At 32.3% G+C, this 25,967-nt stretch overlaps 1 protein-coding gene and 1 long non-coding RNA gene across 2 annotated transcripts; one reads left to right on the forward strand and one right to left on the reverse strand.

Moving 5' to 3' along the window:
• Positions 1-1,590: 1,590 nt before the first annotated feature.
• On the reverse strand, positions 1,591-4,043 carry LOC139527195 (uncharacterized). The gene is made up of 2 exons (XR_011665293.1): positions 3,931-4,043; positions 1,591-2,781 (listed from the first exon to the last, which is right to left on the reverse strand). It is a non-coding gene; the product is annotated as an uncharacterized lncRNA (long non-coding RNA).
• Positions 4,044-4,231: 188 nt separating this feature from the next.
• On the forward strand, positions 4,232-25,967 carry LOC139527161 (uncharacterized). Its single transcript, XM_071322460.1, has 5 exons — positions 4,232-4,259; positions 5,301-6,440; positions 9,051-9,141; positions 11,074-11,200; positions 21,392-25,967. The coding sequence occupies exons 2-5, from the start codon at positions 5,642-5,644 to the stop codon at positions 21,488-21,490; spliced, it is 1,116 nt and encodes a 371-aa protein (XP_071178561.1). The 5' UTR covers positions 4,232-4,259; positions 5,301-5,641; the 3' UTR covers positions 21,491-25,967.

Genomic DNA, 25,967 nt, shown 5'->3' on the forward strand with positions numbered 1-25,967 from the left:
CGTTCGCTTCGTTTTTTTTTGTTTTTTTTAAGTTATTTTTGTTTGACACTACACTTCTACACCTCGAAGCATTTTTTAATTAGATGACTGTTCCTTGGAAAAAATATGATAAAGATTTGTTTGCTGTAGTTCATTGAAAATCCTCTTCTGTAAATGCTATACATTACTTATAGAACGGTGGTTAAATGGTTAAAACTAAATGTTCTCCATTACAACATGGATGGACGTTTATCAACAGGTATTCCTATTGGAACACATAGCGACACTTTTATAGTTCCTGTATTGCTATAGAACATAGATCTTAAACAAAGTAAATAAAGATTCTATGTTGTTCCAAATTTAGAAATACTCACCGTTACCTTGATGATGTTTTTACTCTAAATAATCTAGAATTATCTACAAAGAATTATCCTGCCAAAATTTACCATTGGGAACTTGTTTTAAATAAATGTAAAATTAACAGATATGTATGCTCTTTTCTAGATCTGGATTTTGGGTTTTCAACGCGAAATTCAAACTCAAAACAAAAAATTTAGACAAAAGAGAAGATTATTTTGTTCTATATTGCTTATTTTCCATTTTTTTACTATAATTTTCCTTCGCCTTTCCTTACGGTATGTTTTTTTCCCAATCTCATTTTCTATGATCGTGTTTGTTATGGCGTTTTAGATTAGAATAAGGTTATCTATGTTTAATTTGTAAATTAAGGTAATTCGTTACAATTTTTACTGAACAAAAACATCTAAAACAAACATTTGGTTTAAAAGTTTGACATAACCTGTTGAATTCTAATTCAAACAAGAGCATACAGAGATTCTTATTGAGTAGTCTGTATATTTTGTTTTTGATCAATTAAAAATAAATATGTATTGGTACACTTTAATGAATACGTATGGTATAAACTGCAAATATTCAGACGGTGATGTATGTTTTTTGTCGTTAGTTCAATTGGTTCTGTGCTTCGTGTCGATTAGATGAGTCAAACAGTTTTCTATTGATTTTTACAGTTTTTTCTTACAATCTGATGGTACACCACTGTCAGAGGCAATAAAGGTTGAGCGTTCTCAAACGTTTTTAACCCCGCCACATTCTTTATATGCATGTTCTAAGTCAAGTGTCTGAAATCAGTGGTTTTCGATGGTTTTTATTTGTCATATTTTTCGTTTCATGTGTTGTGTTACTAGTATTAATCAGGTTGTTCTATCTTCGTTTTAATTATTAATCATTTTGTCTTATTGGTGCCTTTTATAACCTAAATATACAGTAGGAGGGTTGTCTATTGTGAAAGATCACACGGTGACATACAATAGTAGTAGCTTGAAACCTCTTCTTTTATAGACTAATTTACCTCAGAACTCATTGGCAATCTTTTCTTGCCTCATTAAATTAAATGAAAACCACGTCCGATTTAATTTGAATGACACTGATAGATTTGTAACAGATCCAATATATTATTTTATAAAATCTTTCATTTTCTCTCAATAAAGGTATTGATATCGAACACTTTCTTCAGTTGGAAGCATTCGAATGATTTTTCTTTGGGAATATTATAAGATCATTTTTTTCAGTTTTGCTTATCACAAATCTTCATGTAGTTAAGTTTTTTTTAATGGAAGTTTCTTTGAAATAAATAAAAGTACATATATAAGGCAATCAATACATTTAAAAAACATATTGTTCATCGATGAGCGTGTCAAAAAAAATCTATTTTAACTGCGTCACGTGGTACAATTTTTATATTATTTTTTTAAAAATATTTTTTTCAATTAATAATATATACCCTATAACATCCTTGTCTAAGAATAGGATCTTGAGGGTAAACTTTTTTTTCTAATAGACACAATACTATTTTCAACCTGATCTGCTGATCAAAGAAATCAATACGAGAGAGGTATGGCCAATTTCTCCTGAATTTGATCTAAAAGTTTGTATTAAAGGACGTCTACAACCAGAACAAATTGTTTGTTTCGCAAAACAGCACACATCTCTACTTTCATCAAAATGTGGGTTTGGTTAAGAATGTCCTTATTATTATTTTTTGATAAATTTAGGGGAAATTAACTCTTCGAGTTTTCCTTGGAGGACGACCACTTGATTGTCTTGGGGGCAGGGCGGTTTTATCACACGGACTATTAATTTTCAACTGTTTCTTTATCCTTCACACGGCAGTGCCATTATATTTTTTTTTCAATTTCGCAAAAAACTGTTTGTGTGCGGCAGAATATTCATTTTCTTTATGCCCTTTGCATGATAAATAAATCTGTCAGCATATTCGTTACCAAAGTACCACTGCCCATACCCGACTTCCCACCTAAAATTCAAGTGGTCGCCCCCTTACCTCTCTTAACCTATATTCTATTTGATTTATACAATAGGTGATAAAACATGTCCAGACTGCACTGTAAAGAAAAGCGTAAACATATTCAACGGCAATCAAGTGTTATGGATTATCTAAAAAGTTAAATGAAAACAGAACATGATGCAACGGTTTCCGTATTGTCTTTCACCATGATGATATAATATAGATCACATCAACTATATCCTTATGATGTCTCTTGTGCAGATTCAAATTACTGGAGGTAAACGTGAAAGATGGTGATCCATTACTATCCAAACTTTTTCATGGTAGAGCTTACAGGAATTGCAAATAGTCTTTTTGCAGTTGTTACACCAATAAACTGCCCCATTGCGTTCAATACACAACTGACATAAAACATTTTTCGGAAAAGTAGGAAATTTCAGTTTGCGATCAGTGTATTCCTTCGTTACTATCTTCATTGCCTAAAAAAATAATAAATAACACATTTAGAATTATCAAGGCTGACAATTTCGAATAAAAAGAACTCGTATAAGCACATATATTATCCAAATTCACTGTAACATATACACTGCCAAACTATGTTTGTTATATAGATTTAATTGTAGTGACAACTTTTGTTTGTTCTATTTGATTCAAGAACGTAAATATTAAATTTGAAATGATATGGACCTAAAAAGAATTTAAGAAATTGCATTGTTTTTCTTAAAAATATAGACCAACACTGACTGTATTTTTCTTTTATTGAAAGATAGATATTTCCTCATCTGCGTCATCTAGGGTTATAATAAAGTTCATAATATATTACAGCTTGAATGTTGAATACCTTGAAAATCAGTTGTTTTTGTGCAATAAAATGATAATACCTATTATGCAGTCATATAAATGCATCTTTTCTTTTTCGTCTTTCTGATATATTATATATATATATTATATTCGGATAACATAGTATTGTACTGAACTAACACCGCATATTGAAAATACGTATTGTATACCTCTTTGGAAAAATGTACGCCTTACAATTTGGTACACACAATTAAAAAGGAATTTTTGAACCCATGTTGCGTTGACATCGTGACAAGTTTGTCTACACCATATTTTGACCCTTCTCTAACTTAACCTTGATATTCCGAATTAGCCAAAAGAGACCGTTCAGCACATTGAAACGGATTTTGGGACGTTTTTGATACATGTTTGTGTGACTGTTTCCCATATGATCCGTACACGTACTACGAATACCTTTCAGGGTCCTCTCAAACTATATTTGAATTCGAAACACAAATATCCGTGATAACTTATTCCACAGATCACGGGTTAAAATGTGTTATATCAATTTTACTACGAAACAATATATTTCATGACAACGATATTTTAGATTTGTGACAACGTATAAAATCCGCTTTTCCTAAAATTCAAACCGTTTGAATGACCTTAATGGACAAAATGAACTAAAAGACACAAGAGAAGCGTATAAATCAGAGCTGTAGAAGTTCTTAACGATGATATTTTAAAACAAAGCCATTACTGATCACTTAGTATTAGTAAGAACAACTATTGAAACCCAAGACCGCTTTAGCACTATGTATACAGCAACAAGCATGAAATAGACTTACCTTACCAATACTGTGCTCTTTAAAATCCACAGTTTTGAACTGGCGGAGAATTACAAAATTCCTAATATTATACACTTGTCTGTTTCGGTTTTTAATGGGAATTTCCTGTTAATAGTATGACATATATCTAAATATAGTATCATACATTATAGATTATAATGTGCATTGCAAAATTCTAAATATAAATCTATATTGGTAAATTCCCACGCAAATTTTCATTAATAGGCAATATAAATAGCAAAAGTTTAAAAATATACCAAAAAAATCCAATTCCGGTATATATCAATTGGATTGCATTTTCATAGTTAATCCGAAAGTCAGATAGAAAGGTAAGTTATACTTATAATCGTTGAAATATGATTCGAAATATTGAAAACAATAATTTACTTTAATAACAAATCAACAATTAAAATCACTGTTGTTGCATTAGATGCTTCTATCTATAGGCATCTTATTTTTCTTTATTAATAATATAGGGTTATTGCACTAAATACTGAGAGATTTTGTCCCTAATTTTATTATATACAAATATAGGACATATTTATAAGCATCCTCTATGGTTATAGATATGATCAATTCCAGCTGCAGTTTTTATGCCTGCTATGAGGTAAAGCTCATTTTCGCCATCAATTTTTTTTTTAATATTTCTTTTGTTTGCATGCAAATATCTTGCCCGACAAGGGCCCATGATTGGTTTAATAAAATAATGTCTAATGTCTATCATTTTACTCGGAACTTCTCTAGTGGATGGGGTTTAAATGGTTTTATTTGATCCAACGCAACATAACCATTTCATGAAAAGAAATGAATATATATAGCTGGTCTTTAATAAACTAAAATGATTTTTCTTCACCAATAGAATTTTAATTATTTTATGGGAAATCACATGAACTGATTTCACACAATATTTAAATATCGAGGTTTACATATCGAGGTGAAATTGAATATCACCTGAGATAGGTTTGAATTTAAATACACGTGAAGAAGATGTGAGACCAAAATGACACAGACAACTATAGGTCACCGTGCGGCTATCAACAATGAGCAAAGCCCATTTCGCATAGTCAGTTATAAACTGACAATTGTATAAAATAATTCATACGAGAAAACTAACAGCCTTATCTATGTACAAAGAAATATAACGAAAACCAAATGTGTAACACATCAACAAACGACAACCAATGAATTACAGGCTCCTGACTTGAAACAGACACATACATACAGACTGTGGCGGGGTTAAACATGTAAGCGGGATCCCAACAACCCCCTCGTATTAACCCCTGAAAGCGTGAAATTGTTCTCAAAAGAACATGCACTAAATTCTATCTATGTCTGTGTGTACATTTCTAATTTCAATTTTTATTTCTCAGTGGTTACTAAAAAGAAAATCAACAACTTTTTACTGATTAAAACGTGGCAATGGCTTCTAGGAAACATTTGACGAAGACAAAATTCTCAAAACAATAATGTATGCGCTTCTAATTTCGCTTCAAGACATTCGTGCGACGTCCAAATTCTGAGATGTTTGATTGTCTGAGGAAAATCAGGTATTATTTTTTCTATTCAAAAAGCAGTACAGGAAGCATAAAAGACAATGAAATTAATATAAGTCATAATTTGATGGGAAAAAAATAAACACAAGATGTGTTGTGTCTTTTAAGTCCGTCAGTTTATGTAAATTATCACGTTTTAGTAACTGTGTATGGAATGAATGGAGAAGTTAAATGCGTTTTGTCATATAACGTCTTTTATAAAGGCACAGTGTATAGACCCGAATAGTAATCAGGAATTTACCGTCAATATTGGGTTGAAGAAATGGGCTTCATGTATTAAAAAGCATGCCATACATTGCGATACGTGTAAAGAACAGGGACCAGCTATAGGTTATTGTAGGGACTGCAAAGGATTCATCGATGAATCGTGTTATCATTATCATCAAACAATAAATACCTGGCTTAACCATGACATTGCCAGGTTTGGAAACACGTTTAGAATTAGCGATTTTATGCCAAGATTTGTATGTAAAGGTCACACCAGACTTGCCGAATCGTATTGTGTTAATTGCAAATATATAGTTTGCCAGAAGTACATCAAACATCACCAAAAAAAAAACCATTGTCTGAATTCGTTACAATATCTATGTTTGGTGATAGAAGCCTTCCATTGTTCGAAGAGTATAGCTAAGGATTTGATCAAGCAGATTCCCAAAAATAGTGCTACAGAAAGTCTGAAAACGTATCTATGTACAATCATCCGTTTGGTTGACGTAACGCTTGGAATTGTTCCTGAATCTTCAAGGATCCCAGAATTGACAAAAGTTCATAGAATAATAGAACGAAACACCGGTTCCTCTAACAGAACTTACGCAGAATGTAAAGATGTTTTGGGGAAGTTACTGGAGCTGAATGAAGATCTTCTGAAAAACTCACAATATTCACTTTCACCAGAAACAGTAAATGAACGACAAGAAATTTTTGAGAAAATAAAAGGAGATGAATACCAAGGAGAAGGTAAGATTTCAATTCTTGCGTGATGTATATCAGCCATTTTGAGTATCTTTTTCATCACGCGCGTCTTGACTTTTAAGGCTTTAGGTACAAATGGCCCAAAATTAAACTTTGTTTGATTTTAACCAAAAAAATGGTCTAAATTTAATTCCAAAACTGATCTTTGTTTCATTTTGTAAGGACATGAATAAATGGCGTTATTTGGCTATGTTTTAAATATTTGTTTTAGGGCTTGATTCTTAAAATTGGTCCAATAGGGGTCTTAATTCAAACTTTGTTTGATTTGATAAAAAAAAAAAAGATTATTACTGGTGTTCTTGAATGTTTAACAAGCAAACAGTATTTTAACTGGTTCACATTAAAATCCAAAGGCTCCAAAATAAGTTTGATTTAAAAAAAAAAAGGGGGGGGATTCTGTTGTTAGAATTTAAGGATTTAATAATTGTTTTACATAGTTTTCATGTTGGTTCTAATGAGGGTCCAAATTGAAACTTTGTTTGATTTTAACAAAAATTAAATAGATAGGATTCTTTGATGTGCTGAATTTAATCATGTTTTAAGATTTGGATTTATGGTCCTCATATTAAATTGGTTGTCACAGGGGTTCAGAGGGTCCCAAAATAAACTTTGTTAGATTGCATTCTTGTGTTTGAAATGCTGATTCAAAACCATATATTTATGATTCGGAGAAGGAACCATAATTGGTCATGTTGGTAATGGTCAAATTTTAAAGTAAGTTCTTACACCACATTTGTCGTCCTGAATATCCATGAAATATTTGCCACTGGACGTTAAGCAACCAACAATCAATACACCACATTTATTCTGGGTCAGAAACTATGGTCCATCAAATATCAAATCCGAATCTAATTAAGAGATGTATTGCATAACTAATCGAAATTTTAAGTTACGTTATAGTTAGAAATAAGGTACAACATAAAATCTAATCTTCGAGAAAAAATTATGTATAGAGATCGTTTGAAATGAACTTCTCATTATAAACTCATCATAGATACCAGGATTGAAATTTCATATACTGTAAATTGAGAAATTATTGCGTGCTTTATTACAGCGATTTTGATAATTTAGACTTAAATGCAATTTTAATTTTACAATTTTGAGGAAAATCCTGATTAATTCATAGAAAATGCTTCAAATTGCGTTTACAACTTTCGTCTTTAAAAGACTCATCAGTGACGCTTGAATCAAACAATGTTGAAAAGGCAAAATAAAGAACGAAGTTGAAGAGAATTGAGGACCAAACATTCCTAAAAGTTTTGCCAAATACACCTAAGGTAATCTATTCCTGAATAAGAAAAGACTTAGTATTTCAAAAATTCTAAATTTTGTCAACAGTAAATTTATAATTATGAACATATCAATGATAAATTAAGTCAACACAGAAGTGCTGACTACTTGGCTGGTGATACCCTTGGGGAAATAAATTTACACCAGCAGTGGCATCGACTCAGTGGGTGTTAATAAACTCATCATAGATACCAGGATTTAAATTTCATATTTACGCCAGACGTGCGTTTCGTCTTTAAAAGACTCATCAGTGACGCTCGTATCAAAATATGTTGAATAAGCCAAATAAAGTACGAAGTTGAAGAGCCTTGAGGACCAAAAATTCCTAAAAGTTTTTGCAAATACAGCTAAGGTTATCTTTTCCTGAAGTAGAAAAGCCTTAGTGTTTCAAAAATTAAAAATTTTGTTAACAGTTAATTTATAATGATAACTCAATTCAACACAGAAGTGCTGACTACTGGGCTGATGATACCCTCGGGGAAATAAATCTCTACCAGCAGTGGCATCGACCCAGTGGTTGTAAATAAGCTCACCATAGATAACAGGATTGAAATTTCATATATACATATTTATAAGATATTTTGAATGATATTCACCATCGTTATAATCTAACCATAGAAATCGAATAGGAAAAAGAATGAAGGTAAGTTTGTATTGACATTCACCTACACGTAACAATTTTTTTATTCTATTAATTAACCAAATAGACACATTTTCACATTTGAATTAGTACAATTATCAAACTTTGTTTAATTTTAACAATAAAATGACTATGTGGCGTACTTTGAAATGCTGAATCCAACCATGTATTTAGATTTTGAATTACAGGCTCCGTTTTCAAATTTTGATTCGAGCGTCACTGATAAGTTTTTGTAGACGAAACGAGCGTTTGGCGTAAATATAAAAAAATCCTGGTATTTATGATGAGTTTATTCATGATAAGGTCAACAAGGGTCCTTACTTAAAATTTTGTTTGATTTCATCAAAATTTGTTTTTCGTGTGGTTCTTTTATATGCTGATACTAATAATGTACTAAGATTTTAGATATTTGACCATAAAAGGAAAATGTCCAATTTCAATTGTTTTAGTTCTTTTACCACATTCATTTTGTGTTAGTAATCAGATGGCAATGAAACTTTCGTATGGCGATTGCAATCAATGTCACTAAAAATCTTCATTGCACATGTACCTTAGTTTATTATTATCTTTACAATGTCACTTAAATCTTACTGGTAAAATTAGTTTATTCTTATCTTTACTGTCAGAAGTCATTATTATTCATTTAACTGTACATTTTTTTTCAGCTTGTGCAGGACCAACTTACAAAGTTACTTTTCTAGAAGCTGAAAACATTGAAGATGATTGGAATTCGTTTTCCACTACAGACAGCTCAATGTAGGTATTTTACAAATCTAAATGTACAATGTAGTATATAAAGTAAATGATACTGATTTCAGTGGTCATGTCGTATGTATCCGGAATAAACTTGATCAGGTATGATTGATGAGATAAAGATGTCATTTTTATGAGAGAGAAAAAAACTGAATTAGAAATCCCTCGTAAAAAAAAGAAAAGCGGATCGAGAAATTAATACTTTTAAAACTATGAGTCTGGAGAGAAAATGTTTAAATGGATAAAATAGATAAAGTGAAATAACAAATATAACGTAAATGTTTGTTCTGACCTTTCCGTGTATAACGCGATACAAATATAAACTTTATCTTCCACTTTCCCAACAATCTCTTTCCGCACTGTGCCTCTGGTATCTTTCGATCGTCCCTCTTTAATTGCCCTCTCCCTTTATAAACCAAGTTCTTGTATTAAATAATCATGATTTCTGAAATATTCTGATAATTTTCGTGCGCATAATTAATTATATACTAGAGTAGAGGGATTATATACAAAATGTCCGAAAGGTGTATCCAAATTATCGTGGTGAGAATTTCTCACTGGCATGTTAGTTTTTATTTGTTGTTCATGATTAATCGATTAATTGGGGTTGGGTTGTGTAGAAAAAACTTCACTAAAATATCAAGCGATTAATCATTCTTTTTAAACGACCACAATTTTTTTTTACGTTGCATATTGCTATGATGTCGTCGTCGTCGGTGTTGTCTGCGTCGGCGTCGTCCGAAGACTTTGGTTTCCAGATAATAACTTTAGGTTGAGTGAATGGATCTCTTAAGTTCTGCATTTTGTCGGAAGGTTCAATATCACTAAATGAAGGTGGGGATTGATTTTGGGAGTAATGGTACTATGGCAGCAACCATTTGATTTTCTGGGGGGGAAGAACAATCTTTTTTTTTAGCAACAAACCGAAAACAATTTTTTTCTTTCAATTTTAGCATTACATATAGTGGCAGCTGAGGGTGAAACAAACATTTTTTTACTTTCTCAGGGTCCAAAACAAATTATTTTTTTCACCAAAACCTGGAAACAAACTTTTTTTCCAAAAAAAACCATAGCCCCCCCCCCCAGAAAATCAAATGGTTGCTGCCTAACAGTTCAGATATTAAGGATAAAAAAGGGGTCAAAAACATGCATTTTTTACTTGCTGGACAATAAATTGGGTGTAAATAGATCTTTCTCAAATTTTACCACAAGGTTCTAAATCACAAAGGGAAGGCTCGGATTTATTTAGAGGTAATAGCCACAAACGTTCAGGAATAAGTAGACAAAAAGTTACCAAAAACAAGGATTTTCCATATTTCCAGACAATATCTTGTGTTAAAGTGTATGGAACTCTCTCTTAAATTTTACTGCAAGTGCCATACCACTTAGGGAAGGCTGGGATTGAGTTTTGGGGTACGTACGTAAAGAAGGGTAAAAAATGGATTTATTTTCTTAAAATTTTTCAATTTGAAATTGATTCTTTCTTATTTTTATATAAAAGCAAATAATACTGATATGGACAGGAGATACACACAAAACACGATGTGTAAATTATATGAAGTATTGCGCAAAAGCAAAGTATTGCGAAACAACAGTAAATCTTCAATTGCTTAACATTGCGCTATTACACATTACTGCACTATAGCACAATACTGCGCAATAGCAAGAAATATCCAATTGCACAGTATTGCCCAATTACAAGAAATCTTCAATTGAAAATTACAACAAATATTTTAACCCATTTCAAATTTTTAAGATCTTTTACTATATTCATTTTGTGTCAGAAACCTATATTATGTAAAACATTTTCATCTAATCCAAATTCAAACAGTATCAAGCTTGAATATTGTGTCCAAACTTGCATCAACTATTCAGGGTTTGATCTTTTCGTATCAGGCTTTGCTCGTCAAAGCATTTATTTTTCTATTTCAACAGAAAACTGGAACAAAATCCAATTGTTTTTGGTTCCCTTCAACATGTTCAAAGCACAGAATTCGGACCTTATATGATGGATCACACTAGTTTATCATCAGGAGATCTGTTTCCAAGCCAAATACAGGAGGTATGTTAGTTGAATATTGACTTAAATTTTACTGTTTTACAATTCCCATATAAATGGTTTGATACTCCTTTTTCGTATTCATGAGTTTTATTTTCTGTTGATGTTAAATCGAATGGATGAACTCTGTAGCTATATGATACAGGCTTACGTGAAGAGTAGATGGACGGGTCATAAACTATGTTTAGCGAAAATCAGACTAAACGTTATTTGACTATTGTTGAGGGGATTTAAATTACTATAACTGATAATATTCATAAAAAGATTTTTTTTTTAAAGTACTGTCAAATGGCAATGGTAAAAAGGCGACTAAAAAGATAGGCCTTTTCAATAGTTATCATAAATAAATGTTTTAACGACAGCACAAAAATGCGCTCGTTTAATATGGGAATCACGTCGTCATCGGATGCAGCGCGTTGGCGTCAGCGTCGTACGAAGACATACTGTTTCCGAACAAGATATTTAGTATAAGTAAATAGACATCTATGGTCGGGTTGTTGTCTCTTTGACACATTCCCCATTTCCATTCTCAATTTTATCTATGATATTTAACACAAGGTTTTTAAACCACAAAAGGGATTGATTTTTGGAATTATGGTCACAACAGTTTTGGAATTAGGGGATAAAAAGGGGCCCAAAATAAGAATGTTCTAGTTTCTAGACAAGTACTGAAAGAACAGTGTATGGATCTTTTTGAAATTGTACCACAAATTTTCAAACCACAAAGGGTTGGTAAGGATTGGCTATGGTGGGTTATGGCTCAAACAGTTTAGAGTTAGATTTAGAGGCAAAAAGATGAAAAACAAGGGTTTCCTGGTTATATTTGAATTATCCCCCCTTACATTGCTTTTAAGTTAAGGTAATTTGTCTGCTAGTACTGATATGAATTATTTTTTAGTTGTTTCTAACAACATAAAATACTGTGAAGGAAGTATATATATAGAGAATAATACATGGCAAAATCCGTATCATATGTCGTATCATCCCGAGACATCAATATCAGCCCAAGGGCCTTTATTTCGTGACGTCACATACAATATGAAAACTCGACGTTCGTGACGTCACATACCAAACAATGACGTCATTCAAAAAATTTACCTATTTTGAGGAAAATTTTTCTTAAGCAAAAAAAAAACCAAAACTGATTTATGTAAAAAAAAAAAAAAAAAAAAAAAAAAGTAGGGGTGTGATAAAGGGTATGCGATAAAGGGTAGGGGTGTGATAAAGGGTATAAGATAAAGGGTGCGCATCAAAGTTGCGCGATATGGATTAAACAGCAGGCTATTTATCACATATGCAAAACTACTGTATTTACTACTAAACATATGATAAAATATAATAATAGTGTTTATCATATATTTAGTACAAAATACAGCAATTTTGTATATCTAATAAAGGTTTTTTTTCCAGTCTGTATCACCTAACCTGTATCGCATACCCCGTATCGCATAGCTAAACCCGTATCGCATACCCCGTATCGCATAGCAAAATCCGTATCGCATAGCAAAATCCGTATCGCATACCTGGCGTGACGTCATAATTAAAATGACGTCAACGTTTGACCTATGACGTCCAGTTGCTGCATTTTCAGGCTTAGGGAAAAAATTATTTCTATTAAAAAAAACGTCCTATCATTTCAACTAAAATCGATTTTTTTTCCAAATAATTATTACCCAGCAACTTGACGAGAGATTTGTATTTAAAATAGTACAATAAGATGTAGAAATATCTGAAGTTTTATTGTTTATTTGGTCATAATTTTCGTGAAATTTGTTTCTGCACAAATGCATTTTTTTTAAATTTTAATTTGGTTTTAAAAAATATATGATAAACAGAATAATACATGGCAAAATCCGTATCACACGCCGTATCACCTTCGAGCAATATCAGCCCTCGGGCCTAAAGGCCCTCGTGCTGATATTGGTATCTCGGGATGATACGGCATATGATACGGATATTGCCATGTATTATTCTCTATATATCAAAAGGTTCAGTGGTAATATATGTGTTTATTTGTGATTAATATCATTTATTTGGAGCTTTTTTGTATTAAGAGTTACCTCCCTTACAATGGTTTTGCTATAAACAAATGTTGTATTGTCTTGAGGTGATTAGCTGACAATTTATTTCAAAAAGTAACCATTAAATGCTGATGAAGGTATATTAAATAAAGGCAACAATAGTATACCGCTGTTCGAAATTCATAAATCTATTGAGGAAAAACAAATCCGGGTTACAAACTAAATCTGAGGGAAACACATCAAATAGAAAAAAAAAGAAAAGCGAAACAACAGAAACAATTGTAGCACACAGAAACGAATATTAATTTTAGTTATGATTATGTCATTTTCTATTTCAAGACTTTTATGATGTTATTAGATCGGTTATTATGGTTGCAAACTCCATTGGAAATTTGAATGAGAGCATGACCATATCTTGAGGGAAATAAAAAATTGGGAGTAAAAAATTGGGGGGGGGGGGGGGGGACAAATATTTTCCTCAAGATTTTAGAAATTAGAATAAAATTTCTTCAATTTTTTTTATTTTTTTTTTTTTGCCAAAAAAGATGGGAGAATTTGCAACAGCATAGTGTATTGCACAAAAGCAAAAAAATTGAATATAAGTTAATATCATATTTCCCAATCTAAGTTCTTTGACTACAGTTAGTTTGTGTCAGAAACCTATTATGTGTCAGATATTTAATTACAATTCAAATTCAGACCTCTATCAAGCGCGAATATTGTGTCTTAAATTTGTATGATCGTGACATTTTGTCCCTTTCTGCTGAAGAACCAGCAATCAAGAAATCGTTTTGTATAGCAATATATCGATACATGGAGAAGCTATCTGTTGAAAAATGCTGTAAAAGAGGGACGAAAGATACCAGAGGGACAGTCAAACTCGAAAATAAACTGACAAAGCCATGGCTAAAAATGAAAAGGACAAATAGACAAACAATAGTACACATGACACAACATAGAAAACTAAAGAATAAACAACACGAACTCCACCTAAAACTAGGAGTGATCTCAGGTGCTCCGGAAGGGTAACCAGATCCTGCTTCAAATGTGGCACCCGTCGGCTGCTTATGAGATAACAAATCCGGTAAATAGTCTAATTCGGAAGGTCACATTTATGAGAGGGAAGGGGATTGTAGTTACGACGTAAGGAACATATCCGATATCAATTGTGAAACGGTTATACCATAACAGTCAACCAACTCGTGAGGGCGTCCGTAAAATTTACGAAGAGATGATTTCAACTTCATCATTTGGAACTCTTGATTTAATACCTTCCTTGTGAGCAACATCCCTCTATTAGTACGGCGGCTTTGTGAAAAATTGTGCACATCCTGCTACAAGCATGAAATTTGGCATAGACCTTCCTAAACTATTTCTCTTTCATTTCAGATAGGAAGGCATTTGAAAAAAATGTCTCACTGACGGTAAAATTCAAAATGGGGGACATCATACTTAAATTAGCCCAATATCGAAGGCTAGTATGTGAAAAGGTGTTATTATCATGCTACTATCATAATATTTGGTACAAACCTTTGTGTTGTACTACTTTTGGATATATGATATAGATAAGATGTCTTCAAAAACCCTACTTCCGGTAAAATCCAACATGGCGGATATAGTACTAGAATAAGCTTATTTTTAGGGAGTGAAATTGAAATGTGTTTCAAAGTATTGCTACTATCATTATATTGTGCAGGAACCTTTCTTTGGTGCTTCTCATGGATACAATGTATAAGACATATGTCTTTAAAACCCTCACTTCCGGTGATTTCCAATATGGTGGACATAAAAATATTGACAATTTTTCATTTTGATATTTAACTTTTTTCAAAATATAAATAAAATGGGTTTTTTTAGCTGGTCATTAAACTTTTGGCAAGTCATCCTCAAAACCACTAATTCTATTCTGCTTTATATGTTTAAATACAAAATAAACATTCCGGTAAAAGAAACCAACAATATGGCGTAAATTACAAAGATGAGTCCATATCTTTGATGTAGAGTTTTGGATAGATTGATTAAGACAAAATAAAATCACTAAAGTTCTTAAACATCTTTAGAATGACTTATTTATGGCCGAAAATACATGTTTATTCACAATCGGAAATTTTATTTTCCAAATTTACAGAGTTCGTGGTATTGTTTCGTATATGTATAATGTACAAGCTCCTATAAGAGATTTCCAATAAAATGACATTACTCGACATAACCGACCTATCTGACCGTATCTCGGCCTATTGCAGTGAAGGTCGACGGAGGGGACCATAAACTGTATGAAGTTTTGACTCGTTGAATACACATACTTTGTTGGAATAAATATTATCTAAAAACTAGCACAGTTTATTATTTTTATTTGTTTTACATATTTTGTTATTAAATTTGCAGTGATTTCATCGAAAGCAACCTTAAAGGGAATAATTTGTTCAGTTTGAGGTAATCAAACACACCGATCATTACTTTGTCATTTCAATTGACCCATATATTTATCTCTTAAACTGTGAATTCTTATAGCTCATAAATCAAAATTAAGTTTGAATAAATAAAAATAATGAAATATGAAGCGTGATCATATTCACATTTTTTAAGTTATAAGATTGAGAAAAGAGTTTCAAACACGTCGGAATGTAAAAGGTGTACACGACTTGCCTCTTCTTCTTTTTAGCATAATTCTATAATCATTTCAAGCTACTTTGGTAAAAGAAAAATCAGATCACTGATGCATCTGTGTCACCTTTCCGTATAATTTTAACAAATGAATTTATGAGGACGCATCTATAGAACAATTATGATTACACTTTACTGAATCAGATAATTCTAATAATATATATTGTCTTTAATTATTATGATGCATGGATTCTAGGAAGAGTCCGTACAAACGTAGGTGTAATATAACGTCAATGTTCTTAAATTATTATTTTTTTTCTAAAATAGTTGGCGTTTAATATAAACTGTCTCTTTGATCGCAACTTCTCGACAGTAACCTCTCAAAGATATCAAGGGAATAGAAATATGGTCACCATTGGTCTTGTTCCGTTTAGCAGTTTAACCAATGCCAAAGTTGGAAGTCCGTTAGATGTGCGGGTTGAACATGTACGCAGTCCCGTCCGGTCAGAATACGGAAGTTGAATCCGATGCCTCTTTTATATATAATGTCACGCTCTCTACACGTTAATGATGCATAAAATAATTGCCACTGGACGTTAAGCAACCAACTGTCGACTAACTTGAATTTTATTTCTGGTGATGCAAATGATTTGAATCCTGGCAGATAAAGTCCCACCTTTGTTTAAACAATGGCAAAAACATACTGCCTATGAAAATTCAGATTTGTGGAATTCTATCATTAAAATATATTTTTAGTGCGCATTTAATCAAAATATTTTAATTACACTTCTGGTGAAAGGCCTAATTCTCAGTATTCGATCAGGTATTAGAATTAAGATAGGTTCCTGATCGACAAAATTATATGTATGACCTCCTCTAAAATGTTGGGTTGTTTTTTTTACAAATATGGCGATACTAAGTTTAAGATCTACTATGTCTCTTAACTTTATAAATTTAATTTTTGTCAGCATGTATGGATGATACATGTACAGTAATAACATGGAGAACTATATTAAGTCTTGCTATATTAAATAGGGTAGAAGAGTACTCCATAAAAAGTAGGAATGCTGTGTGTCTTCAAAACTTTGCTCACCAAAAGTAAGTTCGTTTAAAAAAAAAACCCGCAGCTATGACTCCTTGTTCGGATCAGTTGTTTGCAATTTACACTTTGTATGTTACTTAAATAAATATCCGTATCTAGCTTATCCATTTTATGATGCATCTTGGATTCGCATCCGATAACAAAATCTTATTATGTTATGTTGTTTAATGTTACTTCCCTTACATGTGCACATTTCCGTTAATATAATGATTATTTACACATTAAATTGAATTCGGTAACCCCTCTTAGTTCTTTATCAATAAAATGTAAAATATAAAAATAAATAATTCTCTTAATTAGTTCACATCAAGAGATATTAAAAAATATTCCCTGAAAATAAATTTTGTATTTGGACTCCGATAGCATATACGTTAAAAAAATACATATAACAATCCATAATCGAATACACCTTAATTCTTAAAAAAACTAACATATAGCGCGATTTCTTTTTCAATGCATTGTATAATAAATGAAAAATACTTTTGTTTATAATGTAAATGGAAGCGATAGTTATATGAATTTTCAACCTTTATAAGGATAGATTCTGAAAAAAATCTGCTTTCGATATTTCCGAAATTGTCAGAAACATATCCTTTTAAATATTTTCCCCGAAACAAATGTAATAAAAAGATCGGTACGCTATAAAGAAAGACAGAACATGTATAATTGGGCGTCCATCTGCAAAGTATATTGAAAAATAATTTTAATAATCAAAACCAAGAAAGTTAACTTATAATAGGTACGGGATATGTTTGTTACGTGATTTTATGTCAGAAAAATAAAATTGGGAATCCGGAAAACCACGTGATCAATAAAAATGCAATATTTCTATCATGTTTCGTCATAATGAAAAAAATATCATATGAACGATTATGCAAGTGTGGGATTATTTAAGTCTTGGAATACTTTTTTTAAACTTAAGAGACGTATTCAATCAAATTTGATGGTTGGCAATAACCCGTCCCATTACGTCCGTACGTCGAGTTAAGTGCGTATGTCGTTTTATTGGAAATCTCTGATAAGATGAAGAGGCCTCACAAAGAGTTGTCCAAAAGAGTTCCCATGGATCATATTTCCCCCTTCGCCATTCATAAGAGATGGACTAGTTAGCATAGGAACCAATACCAAACTTGTTACTCATTCGTACCCGCCATGGTATATTGCACGTTTTACTTGCTGAAAAAGACTAGTCCGACTCGTGGGAATAGCCTCAATAAGTATTTCCTCTTCCAAAAACACATTTTTCTTGCTTCGTTAACCCCATCTGATAAGTTTGTTCGATCTTACAACAAAACCACGTATCGTTCTATCAATAACATTGTCAAATCCATGTCTAGTGATATTGGCTGATCAATCATAATTTTAAATGATAGAGTCACATCTTTAAACACCATCCATATCACCAACGCAGTTCCGTTTCCAGCAAACGTGTAATCTCTCAATGCCTAGTGTATTTGAAAGGTCATGGATAGATATATATCTGAAGCTTTTCCCACTTCCAAATGCAAGCCAAAGTTTGTCTGCCCCTATGTGAAACAGCAATGAGAGCAACATAAGTATCGACTGTTCGAGTTATGACTCAGTTATGTCTGTGTTTCACTGCATCAGACACATGCATCTTGATTCAAGTGTCAGCCTCTTCATGTGAACATGATGCTAAGCTTGAGACATCACCATGTGGTGGATAACATAGAACATCCTGAGCAATTGTTGCCACAACTACCTTTTCCTTAAAATTTATTGAGCAAGCTGTTGCGAATGAAAACTTAAAAGTTCTTTCTTATTGTCGTAATCTTGTTTTGACTCTGGATTCGTCTGTGTATTCCCTTTCCCCTAAATGTAGCTCTTGCTTCTTATAACAAATGCTCATGATATTCTATCTTACTTACCGCGAGATGAATTTCAAGTTTATCAAAATATTGACATTATGAGACGACAATAGAATCATGGTGCATGTGTCTGATGCAATGAAACACGAACTTGCACGAGTTATGATTCGAATAGTCGTTACTGTTTCGCTAACAAATGCTCATGATATTCTATCTTACTTACCTCGAGATGAATTTCAAGTTTATCCCAATATTGACATTATGAGACGACAATAGAATCATGGTGCATGTGTCTGATGCAATGAAACACGAACTTGCACGAGTCATGATTCGAATAGTCGTTACTGTTTTGCTATTCCGTGACAGGGGTAGACGAACTATGGATTGTGTTTGGGAGGGCAAAAAGCTTTGGATAAATATATATCGATGACCTTTCAAATGCACCTGGCAATGAGTGATTACACACACTTATTGTGATCCATGTCTTTACCAGTTGATATATGGTTCTCTGATTGCTTGAAAAGGAAAAAAAGACTGCGCGGGAGACATTGATGGCAGTTGAAGATGTGACTTTGGCATAATGAATGATGATTGATCAGCCTAAATCACCGAGGTTTAACTGGAATCTCACACAAACTTATCAGAAGGGGTAAACACGGGTAACGAATCAAGAAAATAACTATTTGCGCAAAAGGGAAGACTAATTGAGGGTATTCTCTCTACTTGGTCTATTTTTTTCCAGCATGTAACACGTGCAATATAATAAAGGCAGGTGTTTAGGGGGACGAGCTTGGAACTGACTCTTATGCAATCCAGTTCAGGCGCTAATGGATGGCGAAGGGACAAAGAGGATAACTTTTGAATAACTCTTTCTGAGGCCTCATTATTTTGTCAGAAGCTTGTACATTTTGGATGTACTTGGGAATGCGGTTCAATGCTAAAAAATGCTACATCCTAAGCATCAGAAACAAAAGCCATAAAAACTACAGTTTAAATGGACACATACTACAACAAGTCAAGCATAACCCGTACCTAAGCCTATAAGTTTCGGAAGACCTCAAATGGACCATCCACATATTAAACGTGGCAAAGAAAGCAAATTCAACACTAGGCTTTCAAAGTAGAAACATGAAATACTGCCCACAAGATTGCAAAGAAACAGCTTACATCTCAGAATAAAATTAGTGGTTTTGAGGATAACTAGAAGCCAATATTTTAATGACAAGCAAAAAAAAAGAACAAACAAAAAACATTTTCTTTACATTTTGAAAAAAAGTTAAATATTGAAATAGAAAATTGATATTTCTATGTCCGCCATTCTGGATATTACTGGAAGTAAGGTTTTTAAAGAGATATGTCTTATACATTGTATCCGTTAGAAGCACAAAAGAAAGGTTCCTGTCCAATGTAATGATAGTACCAATACATTAAAACACATTTCAATTACCCTCCCTAAAAATAAGCTTATTCTAGTACTATATCCGCCATGTTGGATTTTACCGGAAGTAGGGTTTTGAAGACATCTTATCTATATCATATATTCAAAAGTAGTATATAACAAAGGGTGGTACCAAATATTATGTTAGTAGCATGATAATAACACCTTTTCACATACTAGCGTTCGATATAGGACTGATTTAAGTATGGTGTCCGCCATTTTGGATTTTACCGGAAGTGAGACATTTTTTTCAAATGCCTCCCTATCTGAAATAAAATAGTAATAGTTGAGGAAGGTCTATGCCAAATTTCATGCTTGTAGCAGTATGTGCACAATTTGTCTGAAACATGCTTGTAACCGCCGGACTATATCAAGAAAATCAGGATAGGAAATGCAAGCACGGGAATATCGTATCAATTGGGAGATATATACACCGTATGCAGGTGCTGCTGGAATGTTGCTACTTTGAAATGGAAAGTTCACAATTGGAAAGCTGAAATCATCTCTTTTGTCGTAAAGTTTTGATTTCAATCGACTCTCATTGTCAATTTCTGGATGAAAGTCAAGATAGCCTAAGCATCTACTTTTGCTCATTTGAATTGAAAGCGATTTTCAAATCAATTAATATTTGGCCTTTTTAATCTTTTCATTCTGGCGTTTTTTGTAGACTTTTTGTGTGGCGCAAATACAAAATTCAAATCTCAGTATCTATAATGAGTAAATTAAAGATGTTATAAATGTAATTCTGCTAAATGCCTTCTATTGTAAAATCATTTTGAAACCAATCATCGATACATGGCGAAAATATGTTTACCGTAAACTCATTCTGATTTTGTGCTGTTTCCTTCAATTGGCCACCTCCGTACTCATTTCAAATATATTGGTTAGGTTATTCAATACCATTTCCTGTTCAAGAAGATATATCATTTGCTGAAACTTTTGTGTCTCCATCTTTCATTAATGAGGACAAAGTTTGTTTCCAGGTGCTCTGTCTCAGTTCAATAGCTGCTTGTTATGACTATATCACTCCAGATCATTCCCTCCGAAAGAAAAAAGTAAAACACACTCAAACTATTCTAAAAGTATTGCATTTCTTATCAAAATGAATTTTTAAAATGTTAAGTCGTATTTTGTTTTTCAATTCGTCACTCATATCCTACTTTCTGTGATTGTCCATCAACCCGTATTTATTTATTTCAGCCAGATGAAGAAACCGCCGAGAAACAATTAGAAGGAGATATCACTGTCTTGCAAACTGCGACTCAGTCATTATACTTCCAAGACTTACACCCTGTGTAAATCCAGGTCAAAATAAAGCAATAAGGCTTAAAGCAATTTTTAAAGATTTTAGAGCGAAGGACTGAATTTGCCATGCAGTATTTCCTTTTGATGTGATGTATCAAATTGACTTTGGTATAGTATTTGATTTTTTAACATATCATAAAAACTTACCATTATAGAAAATGATGCCAGATCATGAATCTAGTAATACAAATGAATGTGGTAACATAGACTCTAACAATCCAGACTTAAAATTGATGTTGCTTTTAAGCAATACGTTACACACGTTAAGAGTTTGTCTTCGGCAAGGGTATTTCCAATAATCTTGTACAATAATACGTTTTGTCAACATATAGAATGAATGAACGAATGAATTAAACCGCAAATGTAAATGTTTTTAATATTCGACAACTATGTATCGCATACCAGACAAATGCTAAAATTGCTATGTTTTCTAGAGGAAGCGGTTGTCATCGTCTAAATAAATGCGAACACTACAAATACTATGCATTTGTAGCGAGAGAAATTCCAGTGTAGAAACATTCATGTGCATGCGGAGTAATTGAATACACAGACTCACAGACTGCGTTTGTAGTCAGTGATTAAAAGTGAATACATATCTTCGCCGAACAGCATGTTTTAAGAAATCCGTTTTCTTTTGAAATGCTATACTAAGTACATAAATGTTGTACGGTAATGTTCTATGTATTCCAAAACAATTATAACATTAAAGGACACACCGTTTTATCACGGTGCTAAGTCGCCACGTTGTTCTCGAAAGGGAGAATGAGACTTGTCATCGACATCACCACAATATTAGAGCGAAACTTTTGTGAAAGTCTGTGAAAGAACTGATATTCATATTCTTAACACGAGATCGCTTGACAGATGATGATGGAAGATGTTAACGACCTTGACTGACTATACAATCCTTGCACGGTCGGCTAGCTTGACAGAAAGTTTTATCACAACCATGTTGTTGGGTGTTATTCAGGCCAATAACATACAGGCCCAAAAGATATACTTTCTGCCATTTCAGTATTTAATCGACTCAACGCTATGTTACGCTGTGCTCACTTGCCAACACAGATCATATTGGGACTTGAAGATGTTATTTCAGATGCAATATATCAACGTGCCGTAAAGCCGATATGATATAGCTATAGTGTTATTTTATTCTATAAAGGAAACTAAAAGTATTTATGTAAAAGAGGTTTTATTTAAATATGTGGAAAACCACTAAACTGAGAAAAATATGCTTTTCAAATTGTTGTTTAAGTTGATTCTACCTATAGAAATACGAATTTTGGCTTTCTACTTATAGACAGACTGGTTAATACATGAATCGGAATCACCCATACTTGATTGTTCAAGACACTATAAATGTGATGGACAATGTTTATCTTATTTTAAAATAGTTTTTGACTTTTTCATTCTAGAACTTTATAATCAATAGTTTTTTTACTTTTTATTACATAACTTTATTAATAGTTTTTTTTACTTTTTATTCTAGAACTTAGTTAATAGTTTTTGACTTGTCATTCTGTGCGTTTTCTTCCAATTGTAAGCAATGTCAAGTGATATCGACAGCAGAAGATATACTCTCAACACTTTAAGCATAGAAGTTTTTATACGTCCTCAAAATTTACTATCTTTTAACCTATAATGTTATGAAGTCGTCGAAGACATTTGATTTCCAGACAAGAACTTTGGAATAAGTATATCAATCTCTATAAGATTGTTCTATAAGGTTCAATACCAGAAAAGAAAAGTTGGGATTCATTTAGAAATTGTATGTGAATAAGGGGTTAAAATCGGCGTTTTCCTGGTTTCAGAAGGAGTACTTGTGTATAAGTGTAAGGATCTCTATGAAAATGTACCATTGATTTTTGAGGCCGACACTGTTTATGAATTCGTAGCTAAAAAGGGACAAACAAACTAGGATTTTCTGGTCTACGTACAATAATTTAAGTGTAAGATTATAGATCTCTATGAAATTGTACTACAAGATTCCATATCAAGAAAGACAGGTTGGGATTGATTTTGGAGGTTACGGGTCTAACCGTTTAGGAAAGGGACCAGAAACCATAATTTTCTTATATTGTGTATAAATTGCTTATTTCTTCATGGTTTAGTTTAAAGTCTTGAATTCTAAGGGTTCTTTTATGTACTGAATGTTACAGTGTTATATCTATTATTTTCGGCCCTTTTTTCAAATTAGTCTAAATTAAGGTCAGGCTGGTTTAACATTAAACTAGGTTTGATTCTAACAAGCATTGAATTCTTGTGATTCTTTTATATGCTGAATCTATACTTGTATTCAGATTTATATTTTTGTTTTCAATCGGGGTCCAAATTAAACTTTGTTTGATTAAAACAAAAACAATTATTAAGGGTTCTTTGATGCGTTGAATCTAATCGTGAATTAAAATTTTGGACTATGGGTTTCTTTATTAAATGGATCTACATTAAGTTCCAAAGGATTCATCTTCAATGTGTAGAATCTAACCGTGTATATAATTTTTGATTCTAAAGCCTGTTTTTAAACCGGTTCACAACAAAATAAAATCTTTGTTTGATTTAGAAAAAATAAAATTCTTTGGGTTCTTTGATTTGTGGAATCTAACCGTGCATTTAGATTTTTCAATTTGGGACCTGTGCTCAAAAAGGTCAACGTTACAGTTCAATGAATCAAAAATTGAACTTTTTTGTGTTGGTAAATTGCTTTCTTTACGACATACACGATTACAACATTTGACTTTTATGAGTTCCGTGATATGTAGCATCTAACCATATAACTAGATTTGCTGTAATGAACCATTATTGGTTAATGTTGCTCCAAATCGGGGTTTAAAATTGAATTTTCAAAAACACTTTCAAATTGAATATATGGGGTTCTTACATATGCTGAATCTAACCGTGTACTTATATTTTGGATTTTGGACCCCGTTATCGAATTGGTTCACGGGATCAAAATTAACATATTTTACTTTCATTAAAAATTGACTTCTATTGGTTCTTTGATATGCGGATCCTAAGAATGTATTTAGATGAGGGACATTGGATCAAAATAGGTAAGTGTCCAATATTAAAATGCTAAATTCTTAGACCGCATTCATTCTGTGTCAGAAACTATGCTATAAAAAATTAAATCAGAATGCAAATTCAGAGCTGAAAGATTGTCAGAATTTGCTAGTAAGATCATAACTAAATTCAACATGAAAGGAAATACAGCATCACTTCATCTCTCTGTCTCTATATTTGTTTTTATTCATCTTTAAATAACGATAGTCATTGCACCTTCGTAATAATGTTTCATTTACAGGTGAAATGAATGGTTTTATCAAGGTATTGTCAAAAACCTACTGAATTTTCAGTAGTTTGACGATTAAGGCATAGACTATTTCGATATGTTGAACATGGATTGAATTAATGGCTGCAGAAGCTTCTGGCGAACTGTGATCAGTCTAAATGGGACGATAAAGGAAACCGATACCGTTTTGACTGTGCTTTTTAACGAAAATTTTACTGCAAGTTATTTTTCACTTAATCAAAGCATCAAAAAGAATAAGGATTGTCATGATTTTAGATGAAGAAAATAAAACAGTATTTTTTCTGCATATTCAAATAAAAAAATCTATTGGTGATTTTTGATACAAGTAAGAACAATTAATCGTCTTACGTAAAGTATTAGACAAATTTTATTTAAACTTTTAAGAGGTTTTACGCGTTAAAAAAATGTACAAATGCAAATGATACATGAAGTGCGAATAGGAAATGGTGTACTGTCCTAATCTTGTTTATTGTGTTTTAACAGTAATATAAAAAAAAGTATCTGTATTTATCTAAAAGATGCACATGATTTGCCCTTGAATTCTGCAATTTGATAGTTCAACTCGAATCGTTCAACATGTAGCTATCATGTACTTAGTTAGGAATATAAGCGCTAAATCTACTTAATTCTTAATAATCAGTCATATTTTTATTTTGTTTTGTTTCATTTAATTGCACTGTTCAATTCTGATTATTATAATTATTGTTGTATTGATTGCTGAAATGTGAAATGTTTTATATCTTATGTTACATAATTTTATTTTTATATTTTTCATAATATTTGCCATATAACGGGAATAACTCATGAAATGTACCTTTTATACATATGTTATAAATTTACCTACTTTGTTTTGTATCACGAAACCGAGTCCCTATACCCCATTCTTTCTGACAGCTAATAATGAGCTATATATTTTTTTCTCTAATTCTTCGTCATTTTATCCCTTTCTGCACCCATTGTATAAAAAAGATTTAATCAACGTGTGATTCGTTTGATCTCAGTACTTCATTGGTTAAAATCCGATTATGACGTCGAATATTCTTGCTTTCCTCTGAATTTCATATTGTGACGGCATGAAAAAAGGCGACCATGTCTGATGAAGTCACATAGAAAGAACACATCTTTTTGCAGATCAGTCGACAAGAAGGAATAAGTTTGCCT

This window comes from Mytilus edulis, chromosome 1 (genome assembly GCF_963676685.1).
Source record: "Mytilus edulis chromosome 1, xbMytEdul2.2, whole genome shotgun sequence".
Lineage (NCBI taxonomy): Eukaryota > Metazoa > Mollusca > Bivalvia > Mytilida > Mytilidae > Mytilus > Mytilus edulis.